The sequence below is a fragment of the Berghia stephanieae genome, chromosome 5 (assembly GCF_034508935.2).
Source record: "Berghia stephanieae isolate SIO BIC M18660-M18661 chromosome 5, UCSD_Bste_1.3, whole genome shotgun sequence".
NCBI lineage: Eukaryota > Metazoa > Mollusca > Gastropoda > Nudibranchia > Aeolidiidae > Berghia > Berghia stephanieae.
In genome coordinates this window covers 44634042-44649392 of record NC_088364.1, presented here as the reverse complement: position 1 = coordinate 44649392, position 15351 = coordinate 44634042, and the positions used below count along the sequence as shown (strand labels likewise).

Here is a 15351-nt window from a genome sequence, read left to right as displayed (position 1 = left end):
TTATAAATCAAAATGTGGTTAATTAAAAATAATTTTAATTATTATTCTGAGTTGTTTGGTTAATAATAAAATTAGTCAACGACTGATGAAACATCTTTTGAAAAGTTTACAAACAATCTGGCTGAAATGTATTATGCTATATGATAAAAGATAGTAAATATAAAAGTGGCAAGAAATAGATGATCCTACCATCCTTTCAACAGCTTTCTTTCCATCCATGAATCCCCTAGGAATGGCACCGGGTGTGAGGATCTCATAACGCTGTCTGAACTCCTGGAAAAGGATCCTGTTGGGGAAACCTTGACGACAGATACGAATTCCTTCCAGCACTCCGTTACATCTCAGCTGGTCTAGGACTAACCCAGACTCGATCTTGCCAGCCTGTCATTGGATGAAGTTAAAGAATATTATTTTCAAATAAGTTCATCAGATTAATATAGAATTCCTTTTTCTTCACATAAAATTGTACAACCAAAGAAAATTGAGAAAATGAAATTAAAGAGAATATGAGCCAAGAGTCTTCCTTTTTTTGTTATCAATGAAGAATATCTAACAGTCTTTTGGTTTGAAATTACATTAATATACCACACAAAGACAATTACTATTGATCCTATCGTCAATCTTCATGAAATCACCCATTCTCAACTGCCAATATATTTTAGACGTTTACTTTATCAATGAACAATCAAATTCTTAATGTCCAGAGGTATTCATTCAAGATGGAATGTTTCCATTTTCATGACCTTTTAAACTGGCATTGAAATACATCACTTTTTTTAAAAGTCTTTTTTTTCAAGTAAAAAAAAAAACATGTTAATTTTAGATTGTTTTCTTTAGTCTTTATATAACTTTAAAGTTTTGGAATCCTGACACAAAATGTGAACCTATTTGGGAAAAAATACAAAATTAGGGACCAGTGCATTTTTCTATTCATTTCTGAAAATCTATATAGTATGCTAGATTTGGCATACATATTATGTGAACATGAGTTTGCACATATTATAGGTGTGGATGTAAGTTGTCCGTCTTTGACAGTGAAGTGACTGTGATTGATTGTCTTCATTCCTCTCACCTTCTTCTCGTGGTTAGGAATGATACATCTGACAAAGTTGGGGTTGGTGTTGCGTAGCGTTGCCATCAGCTTGGCTAGTTGTTCCTTGTAGAGTTGGCCCACAGTACGGAACATTCCCTTACGGGTACGAGATCCAAACATTGTGTCCACAGCCTGGGCTGCACCCATGCCAACAATGTCCGCTGTTATACAAGGAAAAGAATACAACATTAGTTGATAGATCTAAAACAATTTTCATTTTACTTTCATTTGTCAAAGACATTCTCTTAATCTCTTGTTTTCTGTTTTTTCTAAACGTTTTCCTTCATGTCAGTCTCATGACAATTTATTTTTCAACAACTTGGATCATTGAAAGCAAAAATGGTGTAAAATTAAATGTCTTTTCCTTTTCAAAGTCAAGATTACCAACAATAATCATAATAAATGTTGAATCCAATACATCTCGATGTTCTATTTCACACCTCTTATGTAGCTTAGTGATGGGGGAAGAGAGAAACCATGAAAATCTGGCATTTGTTTTGCATAACTATATCTCTTTTTCTCACCATCTTTCCACATGCTGCTGACAAACTGATCAGATGATTGAGCCAGGATGGACACAACATTCTCGTTCAGTGGGTCCATGTTCTTCAACAGCCAATTCTCGGCCGAGTAGTCCACCTAGAGATGAAGTACATAATATAATACACATGGCGTTTAGAGGAAGAGTGGGATCGAAGTATTTTCATCCGCTAAATTTTTTGAAACAATCATGTTAAATTCAAAGTGAGTCACAAACTCATTGTATTCCACAAAGTACAAAATGGAAAATTTGAAATTCCAACTAGCCATTGGAAATGGACCAACAACAAAAACAAGAAACTCAGCATTTAATTTTGAAATCCCCCACTCGAGAACAAACAATCATCTTTATTATCCTTTCCTCCCCTCCACAATCCGACTTTGGAACTCCCTACCAATCACTTGTAAATGAGTCCTTTCGACTGATGACTTCAAAAAATCACTCCCTGCTTCCCACTAAAACCCCTGATACTGAAAAGACAGCTATACAATCTTCAGCCTGAAACTTTGGCCTTAATGGAAGAAGAAGAAATAATGACCATCTCCAGACTTCTGAATAAAAAAATCTTTTTAAATAAAAAATAACACAGTGAACAACAACAAAAAAATAAATTAACCTGATCAATCCAACACCACAGACTGAGAGAGAGAGAGAGAGAGAGAGAGAGAGAGAGAGAGAGAGAGAGAGAGAGAGAGAGAGAGAGAGAGAGAGAGAGAGAGAGAGACAGACAGACAGACAGACAGACAGAGAGAAAGAGACAGAAGAGAGAGAGAGAGAGAGAGAGATTTAACATCATAAAAACAAAAAAAACTAATCATTATTCCACTTACTTGCGGCAGGCCATAGTTGTCATTAAACCTCACCCAAAAACCCAGACTACATCTATCCCCACCCCCACCATCATCACTACACTCCCCATCAGCCCCACCACCTACACTATCACCAGGGTCAAGGTCATCCCAGCAACCAGTGCTCCCGCCAGAGACCAGGACAGGGAAGCCACTCAGCCATAGAGCAGAAAGGGAGATCATTAGCCTGCGTTGCCGTCTGCCACCACAGTCACCACCAAAAGATGGACGATGACTGAAGTGGGGACACAGAGTCCATGATGCCATAGTTGGCCTCTGTCTTATCCTACTTCACTCCCACAATTACACTGACAACCTACATCTCGTAGACGTGTTGAAATCTTACTCTACACCAATATAAAAGAACAAATGAATTTGGAGCACAGACTACATGTTTTATTCATTGTGTTTTTGTTGTACTAAATTATTTCTGATGTTACTTAAACTAGATATCCTACACTTCCTAAGTCCCTACCCTACATATCAAGTTGTTTTTATTTCCTATCACTTCCTTTATTGAGTATTTTGGTGTGACATCATAAATGACGTCATTATTTATTGAGTGCACAACTCTTTTGAATGAGGTCATCATAAGTCGTGTCATGAGTCAAATTCATAATTAGATATTTATACTTCTGTACTCTATTAAAACACGTTTCTTGGTGTGTGCATGGGGGAGTGGGAGGAGGGAGAAGCCAAAGAAGTGGGATAAGGAGAAAGGTATTCTTGCACAATTGGCCTCTGATAATGTCAGCAATAATCTTTTGGGCATGGTACTTTACAAAAAAAAACAATCCCATGACCACCATAATCACAACAAACAAAAACAACAACTATAACATCTGCATCAACAACAAAATCACAGTTTCCTATCTTTTTTCATCCCCAAAAGGTCTCATTGTTAAAGTTTACCATAATTGGTCCTGCCAGACATCATAAATAGAGGCACATCTATAAACTTGAATCTTGTATTGATGACAAAGACACAAAAAAGTCTCTTTTTTTTTTTAATCCACAAGAAGAAGCATGTACTGAACAAAAAAATTAACAAAAAAAAAATCAAAAATAATTTTTAAAAAAAAAATCTAAATAATTAACATGATTTTGTTTTCTCTAAGCTGGGAAGAAATAACAAAATTTTGATTCTATCTTGTAACACATTATTTTTGACTAGTTTTCACTTACAGTTCCAGCATAGTGCATGAGGCTGAAGTCAGCATCAGCCCTGAAGTCGGGCTTCTTGAATTTGGGGTGACTGGTGTGTTGTCCCAGGAGTTTGTCCACAAATGTCTTGTCTGTGGCTTTGGGGAACCAGCACTCCTCATCCAGCAAGGCCAATACACCCATGGGCTGTGTGGACAGACAAGACAAAATCGTTCATCATCACTCACTTCTACATCCAAGTATTAAAGCAATAATAAATACCAAAATATAATATCTATAGAATGAAGTTGGCATCGCATTGCTCATTGTTGTTTACTATACTGCTAAATTGGGTGATTAATTTTCAGTAAATATTATCAATCAGAATATACACTTAGTAATGATTATTGGTAGATCGATCTTGTGGAATAGACTAGTGAGTATTTACTTAAATGCATACCATCCAGAAGTGTGCCCCTTTTTCCCCCCACCTTTCTATTTTTCTTCTCTCTCTTCTGGTAAAATATTATAGAATCATTTACATAAAAATCATACGATAAAAATGAAAAAATTATTAAAGAATTAATAAACACGGGTAAGTCTCTTGCAACTAGACTTGTTAACAATCATCTTTGAAGATGTATAGATACTGCCGAGGGCTTGGCCCCAAGTAGAAGAAAATAACGGAGGACATGAAATATCGGAAATTTAAATCTTTCAGCGCCATTGGCTGCACAGAGCAGAATCTGTTCTACTGGCCAATGGCCGCAAAGTGCAGCCAGCCTTGAAAGGCAAAAATAATAATGTACTCCAAATCTACTTTCTACAAAAGTACTATAAATTGAACCAAAGGTATCATTCTTTCATCAGAACATTCAATTGGCCCTGGGGGGGGGGTATTATAATTGAGATTTTGCACCAAACTCGAATGTCGCTTTGTCTTAGCTTGTCATTCTCATGTTGCCTTAATTAGGTGTCAGCCATTTTGTGACGGAAATGTGAATATAGCCTCAGCGCTGAAAGAGTTAAGACCCATGGCAATGCGCGTGGAACTGCTGGGGGAGACCTACCTTTTCCAAGAGGTCAATGGTGGGCTGGAGATCGAGTCCAAAGTCAATAAATTTCCACTCAATTCCTTCTCTTTGATATTCCTCTTGTTCAAGGATGAACATGGTGTGGTTAAACAACTGCTGCAGCTTCTCGTTGGTGTAGTTGATACACAGCTGCTCAAATGAGTTCATCTAGAGGAATGAGAGAAGTTGAGAGAGAAAAAATGATGCATTATTCAAAACATTACTGACCATAAAAGATTTTCAAACAGATAGCCATAAGGAGGGGGATTCAATGAAATAAAGTTTCACTTTAGCTCCAATATAAAAAAAAAGAGTGCTTTTAGAAGAAAATTATTATTAAAATACTAACGATTGTCTTGATATAGATATTTGTCGTTCTTATTGTTTTGGTTAGTTGGGTTTTTTTTAAATTGTTCTTTTTAAAAGCTTAATTGACAAGTGTTAAAAAAACAACAGCTGATTGACATTTAATGATCACAGCAACTAAATGCTCGCTTCCCAATTCATCTCTGCTTTCATTCCAAGGTTAAAATTTCCAATCAGAAAATGTACATTTATCATTTGCCTTAAACTTTACCCCCTATTTTCTTACATCTCCATTATTTTTTACACCAGACATTCCGATAAAATCATATAACTCTTCAGTGTTTTATTTGTAACCAATGAAAATAGACAAATTTAAAAACACAAATCTGAAAACTGAGAAAGTAAAGAAAATAATTAGATAACTTTTTCCTCCTTTATTTTTCTTCATAAATAATGCTTTTTTTAGTCTGATATTACAATGAACATACAAACAAAAAGCAACGATAAACAAAATTGATTTTTTATAACATGCAGTTGAAGAAGAATAATTGATATATGAAGAAGAAAAACAAATTCTCTCTTCTTCTCGTTAGAAATTTTAAATGAAAGGAAAAACTACAAATGAGCAAAACTCAATAAGAACAGCCAAACTCAACTGTATACACTGCCAGGTTCCAAGAATGATTTCATTTAACAACAAAAGCGTTCTCATTTTCAAAAACCTATCCTCATTATCAGAATGAGAATCATTATAATAATAGAATGATTGAGAATCATTATAATAATATAAGAATGATAAAGAACACAATAAAGACAAGTAACACAAAATATTGAGATTTAAAAATGGACCAAAATAATGAAAATTAAACAATGTGTAATAAATGCCTCGACACCTGGTCCCCTCTCACCGTCCTAATAGTTCTAGTCCATCCCTTAGGCTGGAGGGAATATGATATGAAATACACTTGGCAATTACTTTGCTTTCACAACCTTCTTCATAAGAATTGAGAATCTCAAAGAAAAAAATGTTATATAAATGCTATTTAATTTACAAATGTTGGTATCATCTGCCATTGCTTTTAGTTTGCGATTTTGATTTTAGTACTAAGTAACTAAGAGCTACCACTTCTAAAAAATGACCCAATATAATGTTTTTTTTTTTTTTTAATTTTTTGTTCTCGAATACTTGATTCATTTATTAAACCTAAAAAAGGAGGGAAATGACACCTTTTATTCTGGATGTAAAATCAAAAAGTTTATGCCAGAAAAAATATGAAATCATAATTTTGATAGTTTGATGAATTATTGGCTATCAGGTAAACCATAAGTTCCCAATCAGCAAAACCTTAATGCATGACTGCTCTACCCATATTTCTAATTAGAATTTCAAATTTCAGTTATATCATAACTGTCCTGATATTACGAAACACCTTGCTTTGCTATTCTTATTCTTCATTTCTAACCTCAATTCTCATTCACTAGCCTTTATCTACATATTTTTTAAATCTATAACTACACGGAATGCTACAACATGCAGTCAGTTAGTTACTTGTTTTTAAGTAAATGAGTGAGCTTGAGTTCTAAGCTTTAAAATGGCACATTTAGAATACTAATTTTTAAAAACAAAACTCAATTTGTTACATTTCATTGTTTCTGGAAAAATATCAAAGCCAAAGGAGATACAACTCAATCTTGTCACTGCCATCAAGATGAACATCTTTTGCCACAACATATCAATGAACACATGCATTTAAAACAAAATATAACAAAAACAGATTGAGACAACAACCTCTTTGTGTGTCAACAGATACATTTTTTAATTTTAAAAAACAAATTTAACTCTGTGAGCATGCTGGGAAATCTTGAGAGTGCTATGGAAACATGACAACGACAAACAACATTAACATGTGGATTTGTGGCAGGCTTCCAAACAAATTAATTTATAAACACGACGTCCAAAAACATTTTTTTAAAATCTTGCCACACAAAAAAAAGGCTGATACATGAACTGATCGTTAGAGACAATGACAATGACAAAAGTAATTTTGTTTTTACCTTGTCTTTAGTCTGACAAACCCAACAGGAGTTAGTCAGAATGGATGGAAGAAATTTGAGAGAAAGAAAGAAAGAAATGAAATAAAGAAAGGGCAATGTTGTGTCTTTTGCTTAAAAAAGTGAAACTACCAGGCATGTAAAGTTCACTTTACAAGCCAAGCTTTGAAAGTCAAAACCCAAAAAGTGAATAATTATGGACCATATCAGGAAATGTAGCCCCCCTCCCGTGCTTTTAAAGGCAAGTTAACAGAAATTTAATGATAAACTGCATGTATCTGTTAAATGTCCTCCCCTCCCACTCCTACTTGTTTGAACCCCACCAAATCAGATCATGCGCTAAGCTTGGTGAATGAATTTTTAAAAACTATGTCTTTCAGTTTAATATAAATTAATCTTTTCTTTTCTGATTGAAAATTGACAAATGACAACAGTGCAATTCTTAATCTCATATTCTTTAAGAAAACACAAAACAATCCATTGCTCACAAAGACACTATGAGATTACATCAGTTACAGTGCAGCAAGAGGAATGAATGCACCAGTTGGAAATATACTCTCATTTGCGTGTTGTTAGAAAACTCAATACAATGACACAAACAAGACAAAGGACCATTGCACTGTGATTTGTGGATTAAAACCGTGTGCATTGTCAAAAACGGACAGGATGCCTTCATGAAAGGAAAAGAGGAAAAAAATGCGGCATTCATCCACACAATCATACTGGTGTATTAATAGACTACCATATAGGCCTGCTGTCTGAATGGGGCACATAATCTATTGGACACTTTGCGAACAAATCCCAAACTTCAGACAATGATCCTGATTTCTATCATTAACAATCACATACAACTTCCTCGCATGAAAGACGAAAGACAAACACACTTAACACTTTTAGTCTAGTCTGACATCATACCTTACTGTTTTCGTTAAGAGAGCAATAACTGTGATGAGACTTGGGTGATAAATTTTGATTTCATGTTTTGGTAGGACAATACAACTATCCACATTGACTATTTAGATGTTGCAAAGAATTATCTCTTCTTCTTCTTCAAAGTGGATCCTTGTTGGATGCAGCTTCCTTTCTGGTTTTAAAGTTTGCCATGCGTCCTGCCTCTGTAGTTGTTCTTGAGACCACCATCTCCTTGGCCTCCCTCTGATCTGCTTGCCCTAGCAGGCACTCTCAATGCAAAGCTTTCCTATTGAAGCGTGTCTTTTGATGTGAAGTAAGACATAAATATAAACATGATATTTGGTCAGATAGATTATCGATCAGGGATAGGTCAGTGTTACCACAAAGCTTCCTTCCATAATTTAGATGAATTGTTTAGAGCATTCGTGCTGACATCATCTTGGAGGGGCTTGTTCCAGAGCGATATGGCAGAAGGAAATGAGGGAACTTGTATGCTTTTTAGTTGAGTCGCCATAGGGCAAAATTTCAAATTTCAAACATTTGTTTTGTTTGCCTCATATGTGATTTGTGAGATCTGGATGCTCTACTTTATGAGCTAGGTTAAGCGAATGCTGAGATTTCTGGCAGGTCTCACTTTTTCTAACTTACAGCCATAAAAATAATAATCCAATTCAATTGGCATCACAGATACTGCTCTAGAAAATTGATAAATCATAAGAGAAATTTGACAGAAACTCAAACTGTCTTATATATGATTATATATTTTCCTAAAACACACAATAACAAGCAAACTAACACTCAATAAACGAATACTATACAAACATCTGATCCTATCATTATATATTCTAATCTCAGTGAGATATTATGACGTAACTAGGGTTGCATGACAGATTGTCCTCACCTTAAAGATTTCAAAACCAGCAATATCCAGGATACCAATAAAGCTGGCTCCTTGTCTCTTTGTACGGTCTAGAGACTTGTTGATTCTCATCACCACCCATTTGAACAGTCTCTCATACAAGGCCTTGGAAATGGCCTCCACAGCAAACTCAACCTGGAGAAGAATAGTCCCAAGTATAATTATGCAGGGAATTCATAGTTTTCAGGAGATTTGTATGGTTTTTCTTATTTTTATTGCAAATATAACATAGACATTTAGGTCATAACATTTTATAATACTTAGCATCTTTTTAATTTCATGGTCGTTTATAATCAAAATGATGATGATGGTGATGATGATGATGATGATGATAATGATAATGATGATGATGATGATGATGATGATGATGATGGAGATGATCAGATTGTCATCGTCATCATCATCATTTGTAAGCAAACCTCTTCAAATGAATTTTATACTGACCTGGGCTTTGGTCTGGGCTTTGGTGACGAAATCTCTGCCAACTTTGATCTTGGGCTTAAGGAAGGCTTGTGTCAAAGCTGTGACAGGCACTCCAAGCAGATGGCATGCTTTCTGTGCCACTGAGTAAAGAATAAAAGGGATGGACATGAGTTATATCATCATAATTTGACTAGACTTATTTTGTTTTTATTTTGTTTCTTCTTACCAAACTTTCCACAATAATATCAAGCCAAGAGTCTTAACACAAAACGGCGGTAGACTGGGGTTTGATCCCTAATGCCTGAATAGTTCTGGCTCTCTTTGGTTTAGATGAATCAGAAACCTTCTAAAATATATAGATATAGCGACCAACTTTTCAAAAAACTAAAACAGAATACCCTTATGCACCATACCTTCATGACCCGAAATGGCAGTATGTTTGGACAAATATAAAAAAAATATAATCTTGATTGAGATTGCGAAACATTAAAGCTTACCTTCAATACTTATATTTGCCCATTCCTTGTTTTAATTTGCTGGTCAAACAAATCATAATCCTGGGACGTGTGTCACTTTCATAAATATAATATTAACTGTTTAATATTCTTTACTCTTTTTTTTTTTTTCTCCTTAATATTGACAAATCTGGACAATCCAGATATTATAAGGACGTTTGGCCCCTATGTATACAATTTATATTTGAGTGCTTAAAGTAGCTATTTTCTCCAGTAACCCCTTATAGACAGATTTTATTTTGTTGTACTCTCTCTCTCTCTCTCTCTCTCTCTCTCTCTCTCTCTCTCTCTCTCTCTCTCACTACAAACCTGTGTTGTCTGGCAGGGTGGCTTGGTCTGAGTTACGCTCCTGTTTGAATTGCATGTTGCCAAATAGGAGAACAGAGGAAACGGTGCGGAGAATGGCTGAGGAATAAATAAATAAAACAATAAATTTGTTAAAATTTTAATGAGGTAGTATTAACTGATTTGCATTCACAATTCTCTTCTTGGATTTCATTTATCTGGAGCTTTTTCTTTCTTATTTTCAAATTTAATCATTTCTAATCAAATTCATCTTTATGTTAATTTTTCCACAGTATACGATCTCTCTCTCTCTCTTTTTCTTTTTTTTTTTTATTTGGGGGGAGGGGGGTTGACATCTGGTTGAAAATCCCTGTTGTGAAGCTAGAAAGTAATTCGAATGATTGCCATGCAAAATATAGGCTTTATTCAACATTTAAATCGACATGATCTGGAAAGAAATTAAAACACAAAGAGTTAGACAATACAGTACAGACACAGGTCAATTACAAACATTAAGTGACAAATAGAACTATCTCTAAACAGTAAACAATATCATGACATTCTTCCCCCCTTGCATGTGGCAAGAGATTTCAAATTATGCTTCTCTATTTCGTAAACTGTATGGTCTCGTCCGAATGAAGCCACTCGTTCTGGAGTTTGAACGGGATTCGTTTTGAGTAGAAAGCTCATTAGGATTGTTAGGATCAGAGACTGATGGTTCGTCCAAGGCAGATTTTTGCACTACGCCCGCTTCCACAGTTTGTACATCAAGCTGTTCTAGAACAGTTTCAGGTAAAATATCGTTTCCCACATTCTTTTGAACAGGTTGAAAAGGTGGAGTTACGCTCGTGTTGTCAAACGCCATGGTTGATTCTTCATTGGAGGGTTGGGCAGTAGTCATTTCACCAGCAGGGGCTAAGTGACGCAAAGCCACAGTAGTTTCTTTACCATCAGGAAGTCGGACGTAGGCATAGAGCGGATTAGCGTCCAACAGTTCCACTTCGTCCACCAATGGTTCGTATTTAGAGGCTCTTACATGACGCCTCATCAAAACAGTTCCTGGAGTAGTCAGCCAGCTAGGAAGTGTTGTACCAGTGCTTGACTTTCTATTGTAGCGGAAGATTCGTTCATGAGGAGTCTCATTTGTCGCAGTGCATAAGAGTGATCTTATTGAATGGAGAGAGTCAAGAAGCACTGACTCCCATTGACTAACATTCAAACCACGTGATTTCAGGGCTAACGTGATAGTTTTCCAAAGGGTTCCATTCAGACGTTCTACTTGTCCATTTCCCCGGGGATTGTATGGGGTCGTTCGGCTTGAGGCGATACCCTTTTTGCACAAGAAATCTTGAAGCTCACTTGACATGAAGTTAGCACCTCTGTCAGAATGTATTGAAATAGGCATTCCAAACAATGAGAACAATTGACACAAGCACTTGATGATAGTTGATGAGCTCATATCAGAGCATGGGAACGCAAAAGGGAAGCGAGAATATTCATCAATAACTGTTAGGAGATACCGATTTTTGGACGATGACGGCAAGGGACCCTTGAAATCAACACTCAAACGCTCGAATGGTTGAGTTGCTTTGACCACTTTGAGGTTCTGCGGTTTGTAGAATGAAGGTTTTAGCTCACGACAAACCCTACAGTTGTTGCAGATTGTTCGTATTTCATCCACGGAATATGGGAGATTCTTTGACCTGACAAAATGGTTCATCCTTGCAATTCTAGGGTGGCAGAGTGAGTCGTGAAGGCTTTTTAAAGTTTCTAAATCTGAACCAGTAGATGAGCAGAACTCCCTTGAAAATGCGTCAGCCGCTACATTGTCTTTTCCAGGTCGATACACAACGTCATAACTGTAGCTTGACAGTTCAATCTTCCATCTTTGGATTTTATCATTTTTGACTTTTCCTTTTGCAGAATTTCCGTACATAAAGGCAACGCTTTTCTGATCTGTCACAAGTTTGAAATGCTTTCCTAGAAAGATAGTGCCTCCACTTTCGAAGGGCTTCCACAATAGCGTAAGCCTCTTTTTCAACAGAAGAATGCTTCTTTTCACTGTGGTTCAGAGTTCTTGAAAAGAAAGCCACAGGACGTCCACCTTGATTTAGTGTTGCTGCGATTGCAATTTCAGAAGCGTCGGTTTCTACAACTAGAGGAGCGTTGTGGTCAATTGTCACAACAGCAGCGTTTTCAATCTCCTTTTTCAAAAGATCAAACGAGTCCTTGGCTTTTCCTGACAATGGAAAGGTGGTATTTTGGACCAGTGGGTGTATTTTATCCGAGAAATGAGGTATCCAGGATGAGTAGTATGCAAACATTCCAATCACTCTCTGTTGAGATTTGATATTGTGAGGATCTGAAAGTTCTCTCAGTGGCCGTAATCGGTCAGGGTCTGGCTGAATGCAACCTTTGGACACCTGAAATCCAAGTAACTTGATTTGTCTAACAGACTGGATAGTCTTACTTTCATTGAATGTTATATTATATTCTTTGGCACACCTGAGAAATTTCACAAGGTTTTCATCATGCTCTTGCTGATTTCTGCCACAGATTGTCACATTGTCTAAGTAAGCAAATGTGTCACTCAGTTTCTCATCTCGAATAATGGAATCAATGATGCGCTGAAAGCAAGCCACTCCGTTAGTGACTCCAAAGGGAATTCGCTTGAATTGGTAGAGATTTCCACTGGCCTCAAAAGCCGTATACAGTTTCTCCTCGTCTTTTATTGGGATCTGGTGGTAAGCACTTTGCAAATCGAGGGTGCTATAGACACTGTAGTTTGAAATTGTTTCAATCATTTCATTAATGTTTGGAAGTGGATATGCATCGAGTAGAGTGAAGCGATTGATGGTCTGACTATAGTCCACAACCATGCGTTTCTTGTGTCGTTCGTTAGTTGTCACCAATACCTGCGCTCGCCATGGAGAATCAGATGGTTCGATCACATCCTCGTCAAGAAGTTTCTTAACCTCAGAGTCAATGAATTGCTTGTCTGGTAATGAAAATCGTCTTGATTTTGTTGCAATATGTCTGACTTCTGGAAGGAGATTCTTGAAAAGAGAAACAGGTTCGATTTTTGCAGCAGTGAGACTACAAACGGAGAAAGTAGGCTTTGATCCTTTGAAGGATATTTGAACTCCATCATGCTGTTCAAGAAAGTCATGGCCTAAAATCAAGTCCGAACACAACCCTGACAGGATGGAAAATTTCACAATCTCATAGAAACGTCCCTGGTATTCCAAAGAGACAAAACAATGACCCTTGGTTGTACTGGAAAGATTAGTAGACGCCATGGAGATTTCTTTCTTTGATTTGAAAATCTTCAATTGGAGACTTTGTGCGATCTCTGTTGAAATGAAACTCTCTGAGCTTCCGGTGTCTATCAACGCTTTAACGGGCTTGTTAAACAATTTCACGTCAATAACAGCTCTGTAGAGACTAGCAGGAGCCGCGGCTGAAAAGGCTGAACTGAGTGTATTCGGGTCTGCCGCAGATGCATATTCGTTTTTACTTTTTGACTGGCATACCTTTTGAAAATGCCCTTTTTTTCCACAACTTTTACACAGCGCCTCTCTAGCAGGGCATTTTGATCGAGGATGTCGTTGGTATCCGCAGAAAAAGCATTTAGAGTTCGTGACTGAAGCATTGAATGAGTCAAGTTCCTTTTCAGAGGGCGGAGGAGCAGTGCTGCCACATGGCACAGTAGTTGGTGTGCTGTAGTTCTGAGAGTGTTTTTCAGCCATCTCCAAGGATCGAGCCTGTTCATAAGCGGCCATAAGTTCGATTGTCTTATTCTCGAGGAGTCGCTGCCTGATCTGATTAGAAGAGAGACCACAGATGAAAGCATCTCGGATAAAGTCATCCCTGTTCTTATCAGCAGTAACAGCTTTAAAATCACATTCTTTGGCAAGTCTCTTCAACTTTTGAAGGAACTGATCGAGGGATTGATCTGGTTCTTGCTTTGTAGTAGCCAAGACGTGTCTCGCGAATATTTCGTTTTTTGGTTTCACGTATATGTTCTTCAGAACGTCAACAGCTGAATCGAATGTAGTACAATCAGCAATATGTTCGTAGACGACAGGATCGACGAAATTGACGAGCAGATTGAGTTTGTTGTCAGTCGCCTGTTCGGGTAACGAAGAGAGAAAGTTGTTAAATGTACAGAGCCAGTGATTCCATTGCTTTGATGCATCAGGCGTATTGGGTTCAGCGCTGAACCACTCAGGTCGAAGGAATCGTTCCATGTTAAATGTTGAATAAATTGTTGTGAAGCTAGAAAGTAATTCGAATGATTGCCATGCAAAATATAGGCTTTATTCAACATTTAAATCGACATGATCTGGAAAGAAATTAAAACACAAAGAGTTAGACAATACAGTACAGACACAGGTCAATTACAAACATTAAGTGACAAATAGAACTATCTCTAAACAGTAAACAATATCATGACAATCCCACCCTTCAATTGGGAAGGAGGGCTGGAGTAAATTTCCCAACATCACCACATATAAAACTTATCAGTAAGATCAGCTGAGTGAGGTTGTTTTTTGTTTTTTGTTTGTTTGTTTTTTGCATTTTTTCTTTTTATTATTTTGTTCTGGACAAAAAGAAATTAACATAAAAAGAATTCTTTTTAAAAAAATAAAAAAATAAAAATTAAAATTTTTTTCTTTTAAATAAAAAATGTTAAGAGTATAACTATGAGACCCTACCATAAGCATCATCCATAGAGATGCCCATAATAGTCATGGACTCCAGTAAGTTCTTGTATTCTGCTGCATCGTCAACTCCTGGCACCAGAACCTTTCCACTGGACAGGTAGACGTACTTGCTGACATCCTCCAACAAGAATTCCTCTGTGAAGTGATTAAAAAGAACACTGAATTATTATCTATTTTCTCATATAAATTACAATATGAGCCATGATTAGATGGTACAGTAACAACTGCTTGCTACTCTTTTGACAGGACACCAGCTTTCCACCAGATCTAACAGATCCCATAATCGTATCACGATACGATGGTAGGAGGGATAGACAACAATTTTAAAAGGAAACTTCCTTTTATCAGAAAGAATAAATTTGAAATTATATGACGATAAATATGTAGGAATTCTTGCCACTATAATTTAGAATTTTCAACATTGAGGTCTTTACCTAATTTTTTTTTTTTAATAATTGAAATTTGAAAAAAGAAAATGCTAAGAGTATTTGTCTATTTAAGTTTTGTGATGAAA

The 15351-nt window shown here is 36.5% G+C and overlaps 1 protein-coding gene across 1 annotated transcript in view; it reads right to left on the bottom strand.

Annotated features, from left to right (window-relative positions):
* LOC144972996 (uncharacterized) overlaps positions 1 to 15351 on the bottom strand; it is a 115566-nt gene that overhangs the window by 27049 nt on the left and 73166 nt on the right. Inside the window, exons 11-19 of the mRNA XM_078914900.1 lie at positions 14829 to 14972; positions 10135 to 10230; positions 9332 to 9450; positions 8870 to 9022; positions 4696 to 4866; positions 3668 to 3832; positions 1618 to 1732; positions 1073 to 1254; positions 190 to 381 (exon numbers count right to left, since the gene is read on the bottom strand). Coding sequence (XP_078771026.1) covers positions 190 to 381; positions 1073 to 1254; positions 1618 to 1732; positions 3668 to 3832; positions 4696 to 4866; positions 8870 to 9022; positions 9332 to 9450; positions 10135 to 10230; positions 14829 to 14972 — 1337 coding nt within the window. The remainder of the gene's footprint in view (positions 1 to 189; positions 382 to 1072; positions 1255 to 1617; positions 1733 to 3667; positions 3833 to 4695; positions 4867 to 8869; positions 9023 to 9331; positions 9451 to 10134; positions 10231 to 14828; positions 14973 to 15351) is intronic.